The sequence below is a fragment of the Peromyscus maniculatus genome, chromosome 1, assembly GCF_049852395.1.
Source record: "Peromyscus maniculatus bairdii isolate BWxNUB_F1_BW_parent chromosome 1, HU_Pman_BW_mat_3.1, whole genome shotgun sequence".
NCBI lineage: Eukaryota > Metazoa > Chordata > Mammalia > Rodentia > Cricetidae > Peromyscus > Peromyscus maniculatus.
In genome coordinates, this window is record NC_134852.1 from 194,151,691 (window position 1) to 194,172,901 (window position 21,211).

Here is a 21,211-nt window from a genome sequence, read left to right on the forward strand (position 1 = left end):
TTTATCTGTGCCCCGGCAGATGATGTGGAGAGAGGTCCTGTAGAGGAAGAGCCCAGCCTGAGCCCTGAGACTAGACCTTGAGAGTGAGTTCTGATCTCAGTTTCTCTGTCTGTACAATGTGGAGGAGCTCTGTCCTTGGTCTTTGGTCTGGTGTCTATGGAGGGGACACAGGGTAACAGGAGACATTGTGGGCACTGTGTCTTCTCTGTTAGTCAGCACTCTCCAGCACTCTCCTACAATCCCCTCCCACACTCCTTAATGTCCTTCTGCCACTCAAATCAACAGTGGCTAATGACAACGTTCTAAACTAATGACCCAAGGCCCATGGGGTCCACACTGGCACCTCAGGGGCCTCCATCAGTCAAGAAAACAGAGCCTCACCACTAGCTGCACATGCTTGGCAAGGTGCACCACGTCCATGACCACCACGGCCACCTTGATGAAGCCCAGTGCAGATTTGACCACATCACGGGTGCGGGAAGCCAGCAGCAGGCAGACATTCTCCAGGAGCTGCTCCACTGTGCTTGTCCCCATCAGTCCTGTGCACAGGAGCCCCCGTCAGATACCAGAGCTACCCGAACCCAAGACCCGCTCATGGGTCAGATGTGAGCAGGGGGCCTTTCTGTGGTCTCACACGGTTTGAATCATCACCCACGGAGCGGCCATGGTCTTCCATTTAGAGATTACCAGAGGTTCTAGGAGGTTAGTGAAGTTACTCAAAGATTCGTGTGGCTGGTGAGAGGAGGGACCAGAACTAAGACCCAGGGACTGGTCAGCCTCCTTCAATCTGACAAAAGGCCCCGGATACTGGGACTGTACACTGCTGGGTGGTGCAGGTGTGAGGAAAAGAGACTGGGAAGCAGATGGGGCTGGGTTCTGGTCTCCCTCCTCCTGATACTTTTCCCCATTCTGGCACCACCCTGTCCTGACCTTGGGGCACTCTTTACCATGAAGGCATCCCAGGCCTTCAAGTGAACATTTACCTTTAAACTCGAACAAGAGGTGGGTCAGAGCCAAGATGCTGCAGCTCACTGTGGTAACCGCACCCACAAGTCCAGGATAGATCAGGACAAGGTATCTCTGCAGAGCCTCTGAGGGCAGAGTGGACAGTTACTTAAAGACAGGAGCCCGGATGAGCACCACAGGCCTAGAGCAGCAGTCTAATCAGGGCCACAGGCAGAACAGAGTAAGGAGTTCCCTCCACCCTTTCCTTAAGACCAGCGGCTTTAAGGGTCTTCTTGTAGCCCGCAGTGTGTCCACCCCAGCTTGTATCCCAGTCTCACCTTCCTGGCTGGAGCCAAATCGCAGGAAAGCATGGCCCATCTCCACCAGCAGAGTGAACGCGTTCTTCCGGGCACCCACCGACACCTCCTTTGTACACAGGATCACCTGGCCGAAGAGCCTTGTCAGCACATGCTAGCTAAGGTGGCAGCCTGGGAAAGCCACCCATGCCCAGGCAGTGAGGGGAGCACATCCTCATCACCATTACAGCTCCCACTTCACAGCCAGCTCTTGGAAACCAGACTTTAAGAAATCACAGGCTGGAGAGATGGCTCAGAGGTTAAGAGCACCGACTGCTCTTCCAGAGGTCCTGAGTTCAATTCCCAGAAACCACATGGTGGCTCACAGACACCTAATGAGATCTGGTGCCCTCTTCTGTATATATAATAAGTAAATAAATCTTAAAAAATATTAAAAAAAAAATCATAAAATAAGGGTTTGAGAGATGGCTCAACAGTTAAGAGCACAGGCTGCTCTTCCAGAGGACCCAGGTTCAATTCCCAGCATCCACACGGCAGCTCACAACTGTCTGTAAATCCAGTTCCAGGGGACCCAACACCCTCACAGAGACATACATGCAGGCAAAACACCAATGCATGTACAAATAAAAATAAATCGGGCTGGAGAGATGGCTCAGTGGTTAAGAGCACCAACTGCTCTTCCAAAGGTCCTGAGTTCAATTCCCAGCAACCACATGGTGGCTCACAACCATCTGTAGTGAGATCTGGCGCCCTCTTCTGTACACATAATAAATAAATAAATAAATCTTTAAAAATAAATAAATAAAAAAAATAAAAATAAATCCTTAAAAAAGGAAAGAACGAACGAACTAGCAGAAGACACATGCAGGTGTCCCTCCCTTACCTCAGGGACGAGAGCAGCGATGAAGTCCTCGTGCTCAGCTGACAACTTTTTCACAATGTGTATGAGGCACTTCAGACGGGGCTGTGGGCAGAAAGGCACCAAGGGGTCCCTCAGTGTCACTGCTCCCCTGGTCTGCCTGCGGCCACCCTTCCTCCCGTGCAGGGTCGGCAGCCCCGCAGCCCTCACCCTTTTAGCCGGCGAGGATGTGCTCCGCAGTGAGTCTAGCAGAGTCTTCTTCAGATCATCCAAGTGGCTTTGCACAAAGCGGTCGGCGGGGCCCTGGGAGCTGGCGCACACTTCCTCCAGTACTCGGTAGGCCTTCTTCTGAACCCCATGGACCTTGCTCTGAGGGGCAAGTAAGGCACAGAGATGGTAAGGAAGGGGACTGGGCGCCACCCCATTCTGTGACATCCCCAAGAATCTACTGCGGCTAGCACTAGAGGGGACTCAGAGAAGCCGGTCTGGAAAAGCGGCCATAGCTTCAGGGAGAAGGCCAGACTGAACCGTCCTTCCTCCACACTAAAGAACAGATGCCGGGGCTGAGGCAACAGCGCAGGAGCCGAAGGCGCGTGTTCTTAACCGGGCCCAGTTCGTTCCCAGCATTCACAGGGCAATTCACACCCGTCTATAACTCCACCTTCAGATCACAACATCAGGGGCTCTGCTACCCTCTTCTCTTCTATCTACATGACACCAGGCACATATATGGTGTGCATACATCCATGTAGGCAAAACGTACACATAAAGTAAAAATAAATAAATCTAAAAAAATAAAATTAATAAATTAACAAGATACTCAAGCTTGGGCTGGTGGCATCAGAATGTGCCAGGGCACTCTCCTCTCTACCCCACTGACTCCTTGTAATTCTGAAGGAGTTCCCAGCACTCTTCCTGAGATGTCCTCCTGAAGTGTCCACCTGCACATTCTTCCCCAAATTCATCCTCTAGCTGCTTTACAGGGGACTAGGGGAGCTGGTGCCCGGGAGGGTGCTCTTGGGCTGAGCTCTGCACAGCTGTAAGCCACAGCGTGATTTCAGACAGGGCCAGCATGAGCAAATGCACAGGCAGGCTCGCTGTATACACGACTCTGGGGCTGGGGGGATGGCTCACAGAGTGCATGCCCAGCATCCATGAGAACCTGGGTCCACCAGTAAAAAAAGACCATCAAAATGGTCCAGCAGGAAAATGTACTTGTTACCTGATGGTGTGAGCCCTACAACCTGAGTTAGATCCCTGGTACCCATATAAGGTGGGAGAGCCCATTCTACTAAATTGTCCCCAGACATCCACCTACCCTCATCATCACATACAAATAATAAATGAAATAAAACATTAAAAAAAGAGAGAGAGAGATAAAAGCTGGGCAGCGGTGGCACATGCCTTTAGTCCCAGCACTTGGGAGGCAGTGCCAGGCAGATCTCTATGAGTTTGAGGCTAGCCTGGCCTACAGATCAAGATCCAGGACAGGTACCAAAACTACACAAAGAAACCCTGTCTCAGGAAAAAAAAAAGAAAAGAAAAGAAAAAAAAAGACAAAAGAAAAAAGAGATAAAATAAAGGATTTATCTAGGACTCTGAATAACAGCCTAATAAAGAGTAGGTGTGGTAGTATACACCTGTAATCACAACACTTGGGAGGTAGAGGCAGGAGGAGGAGACATTCCAGGCCAACTCTTCAGGAAATTCGAGGCCAGTCTGAGATACATGGATTTGTCCAAAAAACAAACAGACAGACAGTCTGATGTGGCTATAGTTGGGGTGGGGGGTGAAAGAAGACAGACTGGGAGGGCTGAGGGCCCTGCCCACTGGAGATGGCAGCAGGAAAGGAGCATGGCCTTTGTTATACAAGACACACCTCGGCAGGGAGGCTAGAACACAGCTGCACACCTTAGTGACAGATGGCCAGGGCACAACAGAAAGAGAAGCCACTTCCAGAGTAGCTGGGGTGCAAGCTGGGCAAGTAGCAAGAGATGAGGACAAAGAGACTGTTGCAGAAAATTATTTTAAGATGTGTTACATTCATTCATGCTGTGGAACATTTGTTTAATGATGCAAAGATGTATTGTATTCTTTTTGTTTGTTTGTTTGTTTTTTGGTTTTTCGAGACAGGGTTTCTCTGTGTAGCTTTGTGCCTGTCTCTGGATCTCACTCTGTAGCCCAGGCTGGCCTCGAACTCACAGAGATCTGCCTGGCTCTGCCTCCTGAGTGCTGGGATTAAAGGCGTGTGCCACCACCGCCAGGCATGTTGCATTCTTTTATGATGCATTTGTTGAACGCTGTGAAGCTGTGTTACTTCAATTGTCTAAAACATCTGATTGGTCTAATAAAGAGCTGGATGGTCAATAGGGAGGAAGGAGAAAGGGTGAGTGGGCTGGCAGGCAGAGAATAAAGAGGAGGAGAAATCTGGGAGGAGAGGAGGAGGAGCAGGAGAAGCAGGAGGACCCAGGGGTCAGCCACCCATCTACACAGCAAGCCACAGAATAAGAAGGAAAGAAAGGCAAAAGCCCAGAGGCAAAAGACAGGATAATTTTTTTATTTTTTTTTTATTTTTGAGACAGGGTTTCTCTGTGTAACAGTCTCGGCTGTCCTGGAACTCACTTTGTAGACCAGCCTGGCCTCGAAGTGCCTGCCTCTGCCTCCCAAGTGCTGGAATTAAAGGCGTGCACCACCACCACCACCACCACCTGACCTAGACAGCATAATTTAAGTTAGAAAAGCTGGCAAGAAACAAGTCAAGCTAAGCTAAGGCCAGCCATTCATGACAAAGCATGAGTCTCCATGTGTGATTTTTTGGGAGCTGGGCCCCCCAAAAGAATAAAAGAATTAAAAAACAACCAACAACAGGAGAGGCAAGTTGTAAGGAGCTCACCTCAAGGTAGGGCCGGATGGTAGAGTACAGCTTACTGATGGCGGCTTCATCCGCGTGTGGAGCCAAAGCCACAACCAGGTCCAGGACAGACAATCTGCCAGAGTGGGAAACAGGAAGGGGCTTAAAGAACCGGAGAAGGGCAGAGGCTACTCCCACTTAGGGTCGGACATGGGCCTCCCTTTGTGAATGGTAAATGTAGCACTCAGAGAACCAGGTAGTGTTCTAGGCTTTTTACAGCTACTTCTCTGTCCTCACAGAACCATGTTGCAGGTACTATTACCACACCCATTTTACAGATGAGGACTAAGAGGCAAAGTATGTAACTTGTTCAATGCCACATGAGCTGGGAAGTGGTGAAGTTGGGATTTGAACCTGGGCCATTTATCTCTAGGTTCTCTTCCATCCTCTAATAATAATTAACTAGTCACACCTCTCAGAACAGCTGGGACATTTGATATTTCAAGACTTCCAGAGTGAATCCAAAGGCCTCTTCTAGGTACCCTCTGGCTCCCGAGCTCAAGGGAGGAAGCCCTGAGTGCTTTACCTGGTGAAGTCAGAGCTGGCAGGATCAAGTACCTTCTCGGTGGCTTTTTCCAGGAAGCCATTCACCAACTGACAGCCCCCAGTGGAGAGAGAAACAGAGTAACCATAACAGCATGGTCCCCAGGATTTAGGAGCCCCCAGCCCAGCCACAACTGTGGTATAAAGTCCCTATTCCTCAGGGCTTGGAGGTAGGGTCTTGACCTCTCCAACCCAACAGCATCCCTCCCTTCACGGCACTCACCGGAGACTCGGTTATGGTGAGGTAAGTTTTGATGGTCTCCAGCACAGCACGGCGTGGGGCTGCCGCCTCCCCAGCTGCAACAGGCTGTCCATACAGGTTGAAGAGGATCGGCAGGAAGTTCTTAGCAAAGCGGCTCACTTCAGCACGGTCAGCCTCTGGTAAGAGGACCCAAGTTTGCATTGAAGGGACAGAGCCAATAGTAAGTCAGTGGTCATTGGTGGCAGGCCAGCAGGTCCCTTTGGGGATCCTCTGGCGGGACTAGGAAGCCACAAGAATGGACCTTCTGTCAGGAAAGGCTGAGGCCAGGGCACACAGAACACGAGCCTCCAGGTTGTGGATGAATGCACCATCCACAGCAGCTGCCAGTGTAAGGATACTGTCCTTATTACGCCATCAGCCTGCGACGGCGTCCAAGCCTAAAAAGCGGGCGTACCCTCTCTGTGCCCTTTTTCTCCCCGTATTCCCTCTGTCCTCCGTGCGGTCTCTCTGTCTCCCTCTTTCTCCCCTCCTCGTGGTTTCTGTCTCTCCTAATAAAGCTCTAAAAAGGTAACCATGGCTCGTGATTCTTCCGCCACTGCAGCATCCAATGCTCTCTTCAGTCACCATAGCCATGAGCGCCCTGTTAAACCCCTCAGCCAGTACACTGGGGAGAAAGGCATGAGGCAAGCCTCCTGGATCACCACAGCAGCACGACAGCGGTACAGAAGGCTGCCTAGCAGTGTGAGCCACAGCAGGCCGGCACCCCAGGCACCTTCTAACTGGCTCCCACACTTACCTGCTTCACAGCCCTTGGTGATGAGAGTGCGCAGGGCCTGGCACACAGTGACCCTCAGGTCTGGGCGCTCGTTAATGGCTGTGCCCAATGTCCGTGCCAGGCCTTTGAAGGAGGCAGCCACATCTGTGGGTCTTGTGCAGAAGCCAGGCAGGAGGGTCCAGATCTGGGAGGGAGGAATTTGGAAATTAGAGTGTCACCGGTGACTTGTGCCCCGGCATGCTCCGTCCCTCTTCCTTCCCCGGATGACCCTCACCTGCCACTGGAGTGTGTCATAAATCTTGGACTCCACTGTGCTGCCTGCCTGGGCCAGGTCCATTGCTAGAGGATGTAAAAGAGACAGTGTGACCCTAGCTGCCCCCATGGCCAACTGGCCTCATTTTACCAAACCGAAAGTCCTACAGTGAGGATACGAATATAGGTAATACCCCGATAAATCAATAGGAACACTAATTATTCTAAATAATTTTTAAAAATCTATGAATCTGGGCATGAGAGTTGACACCTATGATCCCAGAACTCAGGAAACTGAGGCAGAAGGTCCAAGAATCCAAGGTAATCCTCAATTACTCACCAAATTCAAGGCTACATGAGACCCTGTCTCAAAAAAACAAACCAATATCCTCATGGCTTACAGGTAATGTGAATAAGCACACATTTTAGCGACTTTTCAGTAATTAGAAGACAATTTTTGTTTTGTTTTGTTTTGAAGACAGGGTTTCTCTATGTACTTCTGACTGTCCTGGATGGAACTCACTCTGTAGACCAGACTGGTCTTGATCTCACAGAGTTCAAGGCTGCCACCATCTGTGAGGCAACAAATGAGGTTTTTAAGTATATTAAAATGATCATTGCTGGGTGGTGCGAATACCTTTAATCCCAGTACCTGGGAGGCAGAGGCAGGCAAATCTCTGAGTTTGAGGCCAGCCTGATCTACAGAGCAAGTTCCAGGACAGCCAAGGCTACAACAGAGAAACCCTGTCTCGAAAAACAAAAAATAAAAAAATAAAAAAGACTCATTGTTGTTAGAAAACTACAGATGTAGCAGGGTATGCATGCCTTTAGCCTCAGCATTCAGGAGGTAAGAGCAGGCAGATATCCATGACTTTGAAACCATATACATAAACACAGTCCTCTGTAGGTTTATAACAGTATATAGAGTTTTTCCTCAGTATCCACAAGGGATTAGCTGTAGGATCCCCATGGATATGAAATTCTGAATGTTTAAGTCTCCTGTACAGAAGAGTTTAGTGTTTGCATGCAACCTCTATTCCCGTTTTTGAAATCACTTCTAGATGTCTCATCAAACCCAACAGTGAAATACCAAGTGAAGAGCTGTTATATATAGTGTTCAGGGAATTTTCTCCCCGGCATATCTTCAGTTCGCAGTTCACTGAATCTGTAATACAGAACCTGGGGATACAGATGCCAGCTGTCCACATATAAACCATGGGGAGAAAAACCTACCTAAAGGGCTTGAACTCTTTCTTTTGACTCAAGAGCGAAGAACAAGACCCAGGGGTGGAGGCTCCCTAGGGAGTCCCTTGCTGGCCACTCCCCTGCTTTGCGGAGGAGTGTTGCCAAGTGCCCACGGCAGACTCGGTCCTTTCTGACCTCTCCAGCGGGGCTCCTAGATGTGGGGAGCAGGGGACTGAGATGGTACAGAGCCAAGGGCGCCGCCCTACCTTTGCTCTTAAGAGTGGTGGCCAGGGGCAAGAAGTAAGTGGTGAAGAAGCCCAGCCGCGTTTCCCGGACGTGATCCCGGATGACAGGCAGCAGCCAGCTCCGTGGGAAATCCAGAGTCTCCCTTTGAGGAAGAAGGACTCAGTGAGAAGAGGTAACAGACAGAAGACTGAAGAGCCCTCTGCATAGAAAACTAGTGACACCCTTCCTAGAAGGGCACAAGCTGCATGGGTCTCCTGGGCTCCTGAAGACCAAGCAGGTCACACTTACTCAGAGCCATCAATTTCCAAAGGCACAGCCTGGAGCACCACCTCGGGTCCCATGCTGGTCACTGCGGCCCCCACAGCCTGGTCCAGGGCTGTTGTGTGAGGGAAGTGAGGGGAGAGACGCAGGTCACACAGCGATTGGAGGCACTGGAACGAGAGGGTACAGAGGGACATGATGGCAGGGCCCGGGTGTGAGAGTGCAGCAGAGGAATTGCCCAGCATGTTCAGGGTCTGGGCTTGATCTTCAGTGCAACAGAAACAACAAAATGCAGTTTTTCTGCTGCCCAGGGAATGGGAGCTGAGGTATCCAAAGGCTCCTCACTCCCTACTGATGTCACCTCAGACCCATCTTCAGAATCCACAGTCTAAACCAGGCCAGGCTTCACTCCAAAGGACGGAGCCAGATGGCACAGATGAAGCTCCACAGAGACACACACTGACGCCCCAACTGACTCAATGGTGTGTCCAATCCCTTTCCAAGGCCCAGGACTTTAAAAAGCTCTGCTTCATTTAACGTGAAAAACTACGAACGTTCACATACAAATGTAGATCCCGATTATGTTGAAGAATGGAAGGTGTGACCAAGGCTGGCCTGCGGCCAACTATGAGCAAATAGAATGAGGAGGCAGAGTGGCACCTTCCAGTTCCCCTAGACCAACCAGTCTTGCTTCTCATAGCCCTGCCTGTTTGGCAGGAAGCCATGTTTGCCAATCCTAACCAATCAGGGGCCTGACCTGGCTGACTCGCCTCTCCAAGGTGGCTCCCATTACCCTGACAGCAAGGGGAAGAAGCAATGAGAGAGACCCAGGGGCTGATCCACCTGCTGCTCTTTGTCCTGGGGTCTGTTCAGGATTCCCAGTACTCAGCTAGTTCACCCTGGGCTGGAGAAACCCTGAGGCCTAAGGCTGTTTAAAACATCAACACTATACTCACTGGTTACACGGCATTCAGAGAATTAAAACCTGCGGGGCTAGAGATATGGCTTAGCAGTTAAGAGCACTGATGCTCTTGCAGAGGACTGGAGTTCAGTTCTCAGCCCCAATATGGTGGCTTAAAACCATCTGTAACTCCAGTTCCAAGAAATCTAAGGTCCCCTTTCTCATCACCCAGGGCAACAGGCACACACATGATACACATACATACACACAGAAGAAAACACTCATAATATAAATAAACCTTTAAAAATTTTTCAAAGGGGGGCTGGAGAGATGGCTCAGCAGTTAAGAGCCCTGGCTGTTCTTCCAGAGGACCAGGGTTCAATTCCCGCCCAGAGGCAGTTCAAAACTGCCTAAAACTCCAGTTCCAGGGAATCTGACACCCTCACACAGATATTCAGGCAGAGCACCAATGCACATTAAAATAAATAAGTAAATAAATAAACAAAAAATACTTTTAAAAGTCTAAAAGGGGCAGGGCCTCCCAGGATTCTAAATGAACTTCAGTGAAGGTAATTGGATGGGCAGTGGTTCCCTTCTCATCTTCCTGCTTTTCCCACAGTGGTCAGTCACCTTTCTGGAGGCACGGTACTAGGCACCTGCTGTGGGCACTATGGACATTGGGGTGTCATAGAGTGCAGACATGTTCTTCCTGGGTAGGAGCCCTCAGACCACGGACCCAAGTGCCACCAGTTCCCTGGCCCGGCGGCCCCCATCTCACCTTCTTCATCACAGGATGGGCCTGCTTCCCACAGGCCTCAAAGAAGACACCCAGCAGCTGCAGCACAGAGCTCCAGGCCGCATGGAACCGGTATGTCAGGCCCTCTTCCACTGCCCTGCCAAGGAGCAGCACAGTCAGGACCACAGTCACATCACCCCAGGAGATCCCGGTGCTGGTACCATGACCCACAGACCTCAGCGAGCCTGTATAGGGGAGGGCCAGCAGGACAAAGTGGCCAGCTAATGCTCAGAAAGCATCCATGCTGAGTTTAGTTACACATTCCTACTGCCTGAAGAGAGACCCTTGAGGTAGGTAGTAATATGCCCCATTTTCAGATAAGGAAACTGAGGCCCGTACCTGCACTGGGCTCCCCAGCCTGTGTACCGCTGCTGTCCTACGCTTCCTCTACCTGATCTGAGGAGGGAGGATGGCTGGGAACAAGTGGCCTGAGCAGAGAGAAAGGTCTTCAGACCCTTTCTGTGTAACTCTGGCTGCTCCCATCTGCCCCACAATATCTGAGCCTCTGGGGACTTTAGGCAGAAAGGGCCAAAAAGGAGCAGTGTGTGGGCAAGGGGCAGCTGAGATCAAGAGTCTTTCTCCTTGAGGGTTCCTGAAACATCGTGCCATATGTGCAGGAACTGGCCTCTGTCCCTCTGAATTAGTCACCAGCGCACCAAACCAAGACAGAAAACAAACAGACCCAGGACCCCGTAGCCATGTCTTCAAATGACTGCTCATAGGTGATGAGGGCAGCCCAGCAGACGCTGGAGTTAGCCTTTTACGAGCTGGATGACCTCCCTTTCCCAGCTGTAAGAGGGGATTAATACGAATCTCCCAGCACAAAGGTCAGCGGTTTGTTTACTGAATTCCTAGCTACATGTCTGCTGCTGCTCTCCCACTGATGAGGATCCAGAGGACCTTGCTTCAGATATACCTGGGGCTTGCAAGCACCAGAGCTGCCTTCAAACCCAGCTACGAGGTCCAGAAGCTCTGAGGCAGGGACCCATGAGCCACACTCTGACGTCCCACAGTATGGCACCTCTCCTCGTCTAGGTGTCTCTAAAACACCACACAGCCCAGCTGGCAGGAGCTGCTCAGGCAGAGGTCTGGCACTCACCCTGATCCTACAGAGACCTGGTACTGGGTACACTGCCCAAAGTGGAGCACAGGTCATCAGAGAACTCTGTGCCCTCCTAACAGGGGCACCGTAGACTCACCTAAACATCTTAGCGATGTACTGGGGAGGACCTGAGGCTGAAGAGGTCACAGAGCCAATGTCAGCAATGTGTGGAGCCACACACTCCTTCAGGATCTCCTACAAAGAGAGGCCCCAGGCTGTCTATTCCAAGGCAGCCCCCCAATTCCATTCACCCGCCCAAATAGCTGCTTTATGAAGCTCCCAAAGCCTGTCTCCCACTGGGAGAGGCTCCCCCAGGACCAAGCTAGGCATTCAGGGTAGTCTGGGAGCCAGGGCAGCAGACTCTGTTTCCCCAGCTAAGGCTGTGCTGAGGAGGCTGTGGTACCTTGAGAGTCTGGGTAGCTGCTGCTACCACTTGTGAATGAGGGGACAGGAGACAGGTCACTGCCCTTCCAAAAAACCGAGCAAGATGGCCCAGCCCCAGGTCTCGCTGCAACCTGTCAAGACAAAAGTTTTCTGTGAAACCTGGCCCCAAGCCTCAGAGACCTGAACCACCAGAGCTCAGGTAAAAACATCTACTGACTGCCCTCCCAGCAGGCCATTCCAGAAAGGCACTGTCCTTGAAGTAATAGATGGGGTGAAATGTCCAAACTGCCCATAAGCAGCACACAGAATGAAGCTTGCCTTCATTATCACCTCCCTCTGGGCTGGCCCTCACCCTTCCCAGAGTCAAATCAAAATACACTGCTAACACTGGCATAACACTACACACCAACCACTGCATAACAACAGACACTTCACTCCAACCTTGCAGCAGTTACTAAGTCCTATGCCCATTCTGTAGATGAGGAAACTGAGACACATTTGTCAGGTTGGCCGTGGCCACAGTGAAGCATGAGAAGGGATGCACACACCCAGGCAGGCAGTGAAAGGCAGGCAAAGCACACAAGTGAAAATCATCACACCTGGGGGTCAGCAAGATAGCTCAGTGGTAAGGGTGCCCCTCAACCCCAGCAGCCAAGCCTGAGGAGTGATCTCTGGAGTCCACCCAGTAAAGAAGAGACCCATTCCTGAGAGTCACCTTCTGATTTCCACATGCACATACACGCACACACTCATCTACACACAAAACACAAATAACGAAAGTACAAAACCCTCACCTAGGCTGTGGAGTGGCTCAGTAGGCCACTTGTGCCTGAGCACGAGGATCTAAGTCTGAACCCCCTGAACTCTCATAAAGCTGGGCACAGCACTGATCCCAGCACTCCTACACCAAGACAGGAGGTGGAGACAGGAGAATCCCTGGCAACTTGAGGCCAGTCAGCCTGGCATATGCCACAGCAAACGACTAAGAGACCATGTCTCAAACAAGGAAGAAGGTGAGGACTGACCCAAGTTTTTCTTCTGACCTCCACAAGTGCAATGTGGCATGTGTGTACCTGTACTAAACACCTATGAACTCACACACATCATACACACACATACATGCAAAAAACTAAAACTAAAGATCACACCAGACTAGGCACGATGGCTCACAATTGTATCCCAGAACTTATGAAACTAAAGGAGGAGGATCAAGACTGCCAGACCAGGCGTGTTGGCACATATTTAATCCCAGCGCTCGGGAGGCAAAGGCACACAGACATCCGTGAGTTCAAGGCAGCCTAGTGTAGACAGCCAGTCAGAGCTTTGTAATGAGATCCCATCTTCCAAAAAAACCAACAACTAAACAAAACAAAGAATCCAGCTGTGAGGCAGCCCAGTGGATAAAGGAGCTTGCAGCCAAGTCTGATGACCTGAGCTCTGGAACTCACACGGTGGAAGGAGAGACCTGACTCCCAGAAGTCTTCTTTCACACAGAGAATGATCCCCTCACCAACACACACAGAGTAAGCTGAGAATCGGGTTCAAACCTGGCTCCAGACCGAAAGACCCTGTCCTCAGGGTGCCCTGTTGCTCACAGCGAGCTGGTAGATGCTCTGGTGAGGAAGGGAGACCCTAGGCTGACTCCACCACATTCCTACCTGACCAGGTTGATGTGGGCTTTCTCCATAACCTTAAGCCAGGCCAGCAAGGGCTGTAAATCATTCTCACTGGGAACGTAGTCATACAAGGCCTAGAGGTGAGACAGGAATTAGCAGGTGAGTCTTAGTCAGCAGTAGCCCCAAGGATGATGACCCTTTCCTATTCCCTTGGTGAATGCACTGTTATGACCGGGCAGAACTTCCAGCTTCCTGGCTTCTGTGCTCTATGAACCTTTCCAGGTCCAACATTCCAGAAACACAAGGCTCTAGGAATGGGAGTGAGGTGCCTCACACACCTCCTGGGAGTCAATTGAAGCCAGAGCTCTTTCTCTGAGGAAATGCACTTCAGCGTACATTTTGCAAACAATTTGGGGAAGATTTATGTAGCAGGCTTTCTTGGATGGCCAGCTTCCAAATAACGACACAGAGACTTATTATTAATTATGAATGTTTGGTCTTAGCTTAGGCTTGTTTCTAGCTAGCTCTTTTAACTTAAATTAACCCATTTCTATTAATCTATGTGCTGCCCCAAGGGCTCATTTACCTCATCTACGTACTATCTTTCCTGCTTTCCAGATCTGGCTGGCTGGTCCCCGGCTGGCTGACTCCTCTTTTTTCTCTGTCCACCAGCCTTTCCTATCCCTCCTCTGCCTAGTTATTGGCTGGTCAGCTTTTTATTAGACCAATCAGGTGCCTTATGCAAGCAAGGTGAAACAGCAACACATCTTTACACAGTTAAATAATTATTCTGCAACACAAACAAATGCAACATATCTTTATATAGTTAAACAAATATTCTATTCCACAACAGATTTATGTCTGTCTCCAAAAGTCCACCCACAGATATCTGTGGTTAAAAGCCCTGCTCAAGCTGAAATCATTTATGTTAACTCAATCAGGAAAGAGTCAGTGCCCATCTCCCATGCCACTGATGCAATTGCAGTGGTCTTTCTCCGGTCTGCAAGCCTGACTGTTCTCTACTGGGACAGCTTAGCCCATGCTACCCACTGTTACAGCAAGGCAGCAGAGCCGGCTCCCTCAGCAATGCCTTCCAAAGACTTACCCTGTAATCCACCCTCCCCCATCTCAGGTCTCACCGTGATGATCTGAGCGTTGAGCTCTGCAGACAGGGTGCTTGTGCTGGGCTTGGCATGGAAGAGGCTATGGAAGGCCTGCATGGCACAGGCTGTCACAAGCTGCAAGAGACACACAGACTTAGAAAGGAAGTGCAATGTCCACAGCTGCCCTGGAGCTCTCAAACTCCATGATATGAGCTAAACGGAGCCAACAGGTGCCCCAGACTCCCAGACACCCTGAGGACTGTCACTCTAATAAGACATGGCAACCTGGCAATCAGTAACAAAGTTCAAATGATGTAAGGACTGAGATATAGCTCAGTGCTAGAGCCCTTATATAGTATGCACAAAGGCCCCGAGTTCAATCCCAAGTACCACTAGAAAACAAAAATTAGGGTTCAACAGGTAAAGTGCCACCCAGCCATGATGGCCTGAGCTCAGTCACTGAATCCCATGTAAGAAGAAGAGAGAATCAACTCCCTAAAGTTGTTCTCTGACCACACACATGACACAGACAAAGACACACACACACACACACACACACACACACACACACACACACACACACGAATCTGAAGTCAGCTTCCCAATGGACTTAAGATGCTCTGGCCCATTCTGACACCATGGATGATGTGGTGTCCTAGGCTTATGGCAAAAGCAGGGTCAGGGCAGAGAGCACCTCAGGGGTTAACAGCAGGGATTACAGACATCCACCATGACCAGAACCAGGGACTGGTTCTGCTGTTGCTGCTTTTGGCTTACTCAATGACTTCCCTATGTTGGTCCCATTCTTCCTGTGTCCTGAGCTTACCACATGGTTCAGGGTCATGACGCGAAGCAGAGTCTCACTGCAGCTCTTCACCAGGCCTTCTGGGAAGCAGGGCAGCATGTCCTTCAGCAGTGTTAGCATGTGCAGTGTGGTGGTGGCCTCCCTGGAGCCTGGCAAACAAAGGGGAGCTTTAGTCCTAATCCTCCTGTACTGCCCACACTTCACCCCCACCTGCCCCGGGCCTGGCTACCTCACCTCCAGACTTCTCAATCTCCTGAATGCAGAACTTGGCAGTGGAGACAGCAGCAGGATGGTGAGCGGGGGCCTTCTCACCAAACATGAAGTCACTGCCCTTAAGGACTGAGCATACTCCATGCTGAGCAGCCTTGCGGATCTGAAGGGAAAACAAATGGACACAAGGTCAGATCAGTATTTTGAGTGCTTGGCACAACTACTACCAGCAGCCTGATGGACAGCTACTATATAGAACCTACTACTAAGTCAAGATCATTCCACCATAGAGCCCTAAGCCTGCTAACTAGCCAAATGGCCCTGAAGCAGCCCAGACACTCAGTCTCTTGGCAGCAGGGTCCTCATCTTCAGACAGGGATATAGTCATTGAATTCCCCAGCAAAGCCAGTACCACTAAAACAGGCACTGCTTAGGAGTTAACAAAGTGGCAGTGAGAACAGACAACACTGGCCTGAGACCCCAAAAAAAAAAAAAAAAAAAAAAAAACAAATATACAGCAGAAGGTAAAAGACACCTTTGCAGGGGCTGGAAAAATGATTTCGAGGTTAGAAGCACTGGATGTTCTTGCAGAGGACCCAGGTTCAGTTTCTAGGACCCACATGAAGACTTACAACCACTTCTAACTCCAGTTCCTGGACATCTGCTGTTCCTATCTAGACTCCACAAGCACCAGATATGCATGCAATACACATACATGTACACAGCCAAACACTTGTACACCTCTGGGTGTGATGGTAGACACCTTCAATCTCAGCACTAAGAAGCAAAAGCAGGCAGATCACTGAGTTTTGAGGCAGTCAGGGCTATGTAATGAGACCCTGTCTCAAACAACAACAAAACAAAAACAAAAACAAAAACAAACAAAAAAAAAAACCCAAACATTCATACACAAATAAAAAGAAGTATTTTTTAAAAGATACTTTGCTGACAAAGTGACACTCTAATGAAGTGCCATTGCAACACAGACCTCAAGAAGATGAGTTAGTGACCACATGAATACACGAGGAAGGAGGCAGGATGCTTCCAGGTCACAAGCACTTCACATGGGGTAGGAATCACTATATGCTCCTAGCCCTGAATTTCTGAGGCAGCAGCATGGATCCACTTGCTGAACGCCTGCTATAAAGCAGGGACTGTCCAGGCCTGAGACTCCACACAACCCTGCACACAACCACTCCACAGATAGACTGCAACTATCTCTTAGGAGGCCCAGACCTACAGACATTGAGTAACTTATCTAAAGTGATACCAAAAGATGAATTAAGAATTCAGCTCAGAGCTGGGACTGGTGGTACAGGCTTTGTAATTTCAGCTGCTGGGGAGGCTGAGGGAAAGGGTGAAAGTTCAAGGTCTGCCTAGACTAAAGATAAGTTCAAAGCCAATTTAGGGAGTTTAGTAAGACCCTCTCTCAAAAGAGAAAAGCAAAAATGGGCTTGGGACATAGGTCAGTGGTTGTCTAGTATGCATAGGGCCCGAGGGTCAATCCTCAATATTGCAACATCAAAGAAAAGGGGGGTGGTGAGTCCAAGTCAGGTCTGTATGACTCCAGAGCCCCATCAAGACTGCCTCCTCCCCACCAAGGGAGAAAGGAGGACTGAGGAGGCTACAGAGATACAGAAACACTGGACTGTGACTTTCCTACTGGAGAAGGGGTGCTCCTCATTGTCTGGATTTAAGTGGACAAGGCCTCAGAAACAGGGAACAGAATCTCAGGTCTTGGGCTGGCAATGGTGGTGCAAGCCTTTAATCCCAGGCAGATGGACCTCTGAGTTCAAAGCCAGCCTGGTCTGCACAGCAAGTTCCCAGACATCCAGGGGCTGTTAAGTGAGACTTTGTCTCAAATAACAACAACAAAATGCAACACCTCAGGACTCAGGGTTGGGGAGATGGCTTAGCAGGAAGAGCGCAAGCATGAGGACCTGAGTTCATGTGGCCTCTGTAAACATTTGCACGCGCAGACAAGAGGGTCACTGGAGCTCACAGGCCCCCAGCTTTACTCCAGGCTCAGTGAGAAACTCTGGAAATAAAGGAATAGGGCTGAGAATGGTAAGGGCAGGACACCTGTGTGCGCATGTGAGTAAACGCATCTACACACGTGTGCACGTGTGAGTAAACGCATCCACACATATGTGCGTGTTTGAGTAAATGCATCCACACACATGTGCGGACACCACTCACATGCACACACAACAAACAAAAAGTGAGAAAACAAGCCAGGACTCTAAAGTCACCTTCCCAGCCTGGCTCAGACAAGGTGACTCACACTGGGGCAGCCCAACAATCTCACCTTGGGCTTGGCATGCACAGTGAAGCTCAGCAGCCCATGGTACACCTGAAGGGTTATAGGATAGCCCCAGGCCTCCAGGTCTTGTTTCCGCAGGAGGATGGCCAGGCAGGAGAGGACCTTAAAGAAAAATGTGAGAAAGTCCTTCAGTTCTACCAGCCTTGGGAAAAGAGGCCAGGGTCTCACCAATCCTGGGAAAGCCCCCAGAGATCTGTTGGAGGATCCATGGAGTGCCTAAACTACTTCCAAGGAAGGAAGGGTCCACACTTTAACCACATCCACAGAACTCAGGAATCAGCAGACACTGACCCATCTGAGTGCAGAGGTGGAGCCGCTGCTCGCCTGGGCAGACATGATGTCCATAAAGGCTTTGGAGGTATCAGAGAACTTCTTAATGAGCACAGGACTGGGCACACTGTAGGGAGAATAGAGAGAGTCAATCCAGAGAGGAAAAGACAAGACACTGAGGCAGGCCCTGAAGTCAAAGGAAGAGCACTGCTGGCCCAGCTACTCAGTGAGTCACCAGTCAGCACAGGGGCGCAGCTTTCTGCCACTCGGGTTAGTGTGCTTGCCACGAGCTCTGGGTCTTTCATCTTGCCCACCAGCCAGCCTCTGTACTATCTAATGAGGGATCACCTGGTCACATAACCTCATACAAGCCCCTCTCCTTCCTTGTGAAGCTTGGTGCCAAAGACTGAGCACCACTGCCCTTCCCCAGGACCCAACACTTATTCCAGGGTGTGATAGCCCAAATCACTTCCAGGTCTGATGCAGAATGCCTACGGACATTCATGTATCTCCTTTTGATTTTTGGTTTTGTTTTGTTCTTCCAGATTTATTTATCTATCTATCTATCTATCTATCTATCTATCTATCTATCTATCTATTTATTTGGGTTTTGTTTTGTTTTGTTTGAGACAGGGTTTCTCTGTATAGTTTTGGTGCCTATCCTGGATCTCACTCTGTAGCCCAGGCTGGCCTTGAACTCACAGAGACCCACCTGCCTCTGCCTCCCAAGTGCTGGGATTAAAGGTGTGCACCACCGCTGCCCGGCTTCAGACTTCATTTTTAATTATGTGTCTGGGTATGTACACATGAATGCAAGTGTCTCTGGAGGCTAGAGTTCCCTGAAGCTGGAGTTATACATAGTTGTGAGCTGCCCCACATGGGTACTGGGAATTGAACTCTGATCCTCTGCAGTATGCACTATTAACTGCTAAGACATTGCTCTAGCCCCTTTGTTCACTTTTTGAGGTCTCATGTAGCTCAGTGTGGCTTCAAACTTACCATGTAGCCAAGGATAACCCTGAACTGAAACTTCTGTCTCTACCTCCCAAATGCTATGATTACAGGTGTATGTCACTGCAAATGGTTCTCAAGTCATTTTAAGATTTTTTTTTTTTTTTTTGGTTTTTCGAGACAGGGTTTCTCTGTGTAGCTTTGTGCCTTTCCTGGAACTCACTTGGTAGTCCAGGCTGGCCTCGAACTCGCAGAGATCCACCTGGCTCTGCCTCCCAAGAGTGCTGGGATTAAAGGCGTGCGCCACCACCGCCCGGCCATTTTAAGATTTTTGATTGCTAATTGTGGTAGAATATACATTCATACAATTTACCATTTCAAGCTATGAAAGTTAGCTTTAGTTGTCAACTTGACACAACCGAGAATCACCAGGAAGTGAGACTTAATGAGGCTCTGTTTATACTGGGTTGGCTTGGAGGCATATCCATGGGGTTTCCATTGTTGGTGGTACCTTTTCTTAGGCAAGGGATCCTGAACTGTGTAAGACTGGAGAACCAGGGCTGGAGGAATGGCTCAGCAGCTAAAGAGTACCTGCTGTTCTTGCAGGGGATGTGGGTTCAAGTCCCAGCACCCACACTGGTTCAATCACAGCTGGTGATAACTGGAGTTCCAGGGGAACTGACTCCCTCTTTGGGTCGCCACTGTTCCTGCACACTCATGGTGCACAGAAATACTCAAGCTCACACACAGAAAAATAAAAAGACCGAGAAATGGAGCCAAACACAAACAAGTGACTGTGTGTGTACACATTCACTGTGCTCTGCCCCTGACTATGGATGTGATGTGACCAGCCATTTTAAGTTCCTGCACCCTTGACTACTATGCTATGATGGACTGTGATCTGGAACTGCCACATTTTTCTCCCCTATGTGGCTTTTTGTTTTGTTTTGTTTTTTCAAGACAGAGTTTTTCTGTGTTCTTTTGGTGCCTGTCCTGGACCTTGCTCTGTAGACCAGGCTGGCCTTGAACTCATAGAGATCTGCCTGGCTTTGCCTCCCGAGTACTGGGATTAAAGGCATGCATCACCATGGCCCAGCACCCCCTAAGTGTCTTTTTGTCAGGATATTTTATCACAATAAGGAAAATGAAACTAAAATACACATATTATGAAGTATTCAGAAGTATCTGGTTCCACAGCATAAGTATGTTCACACTGCTGTACAGCTTCAGAACATTTAATGTTTAAAATATATCTAATTGTATTTGTGTGTGTATACTCATGTCCCATGCACACACGTGAGTGCTGGTGCCTGTGGCGTCAGAAGAGGGCGCTGAATCCTTCAGAGCCTGAGCTACAGGCATTGTGAGCTGCCTGGATGGGGTTACCGGGTTCTGAACCCTGGTCTTCATGACTGAACAGCAAGTGCTCTTAACTGCTGAGCTATCTCTCCAGCCCAAATATTTTCATCTTAAAACCCAAATATGTGGGGTTGGAGAGAAATAGTCTGTCTGTCTGTCTGTCTGTCTGTCTGTCTGTCTCTCTCTCTCTCACACACACACACACACACACACACTGAAGAAACAATATCTTGCGAGCCCAGGCTGGACTCACCGCTTTAGGACAAGGTTCAGTAAGTAAGCGACAGCAGCCAGTGACTCTGAAGACTCCACTGCTTCCATGGTTGTCATCTGAGGGCCAGAGTGAGGGGTGTGAACAGATAAAGTAACACAACGTACACCCAGGACAGCATGGGTGGCAGGGGGGACCCATGTGCTGTGCTGAGAGCTATGACTAAGAATCCTCCTCATGGTCTATAAGGTTCAAATCTGAGCTCTGCACTGTGTAAAAAACCTTAGGTTTATTTTATTTATTTATTCTTTGAGATAGTGTATCACTATGTAGCCCTGGCTGGCCTTGAACTCACAGAGATCCTCTATCTCCCAAGTGTCCTGGTAACCTTTCATGACTTAGTTTTTTCTCATAAAATAGGGGTAAGAATATTTCATCTTGGGCGGTAGTGGTGCACACCTTTAAACCCAGCACTCGGGAGGCAGGGGCAGGTGGATCTAAGTTTGAGGCCAGCCTGGTCTACACAGCGAATTCCAGGACAGCCAGGGCTACACATAGAAACCCTGTCTCAAAAAACAAACAAACAAAAAACAAAAAAAAAAAAAAAAAAAAGGGAAGGAAGGAAGGAAGGAAGGAAGGAAGGAAGGAAGACTGTATCATCGTGTGTGGCTAGGTATGCAGCTG

General features: G+C 49.5%; 1 protein-coding gene across 1 annotated transcript in view; it reads right to left on the reverse strand.

Annotated features, from left to right (window-relative positions):
- The window catches only part of Rrp12 (ribosomal RNA processing 12 homolog), a 56,580-nt gene that overhangs the window by 12,608 nt on the left and 22,761 nt on the right, over positions 1-21,211 (reverse strand). Inside the window, exons 5-26 of the mRNA XM_006990458.4 lie at positions 20,570-20,646; positions 18,028-18,133; positions 17,722-17,838; positions 15,438-15,576; positions 15,225-15,352; positions 14,435-14,533; positions 13,338-13,429; positions 11,699-11,810; positions 11,393-11,490; positions 10,176-10,290; positions 8,524-8,666; positions 8,256-8,377; positions 6,827-6,891; positions 6,574-6,736; positions 5,799-5,953; positions 5,559-5,626; positions 5,015-5,108; positions 2,332-2,490; positions 2,146-2,226; positions 1,284-1,389; positions 984-1,091; positions 382-539 (exon numbers count right to left, since the gene is read on the reverse strand). Coding sequence (XP_006990520.1) covers positions 382-539; positions 984-1,091; positions 1,284-1,389; positions 2,146-2,226; positions 2,332-2,490; positions 5,015-5,108; positions 5,559-5,626; positions 5,799-5,953; positions 6,574-6,736; positions 6,827-6,891; positions 8,256-8,377; positions 8,524-8,666; positions 10,176-10,290; positions 11,393-11,490; positions 11,699-11,810; positions 13,338-13,429; positions 14,435-14,533; positions 15,225-15,352; positions 15,438-15,576; positions 17,722-17,838; positions 18,028-18,133; positions 20,570-20,646 — 2,505 coding nt within the window. The remainder of the gene's footprint in view (positions 1-381; positions 540-983; positions 1,092-1,283; positions 1,390-2,145; positions 2,227-2,331; positions 2,491-5,014; positions 5,109-5,558; positions 5,627-5,798; positions 5,954-6,573; positions 6,737-6,826; positions 6,892-8,255; positions 8,378-8,523; positions 8,667-10,175; positions 10,291-11,392; positions 11,491-11,698; positions 11,811-13,337; positions 13,430-14,434; positions 14,534-15,224; positions 15,353-15,437; positions 15,577-17,721; positions 17,839-18,027; positions 18,134-20,569; positions 20,647-21,211) is intronic.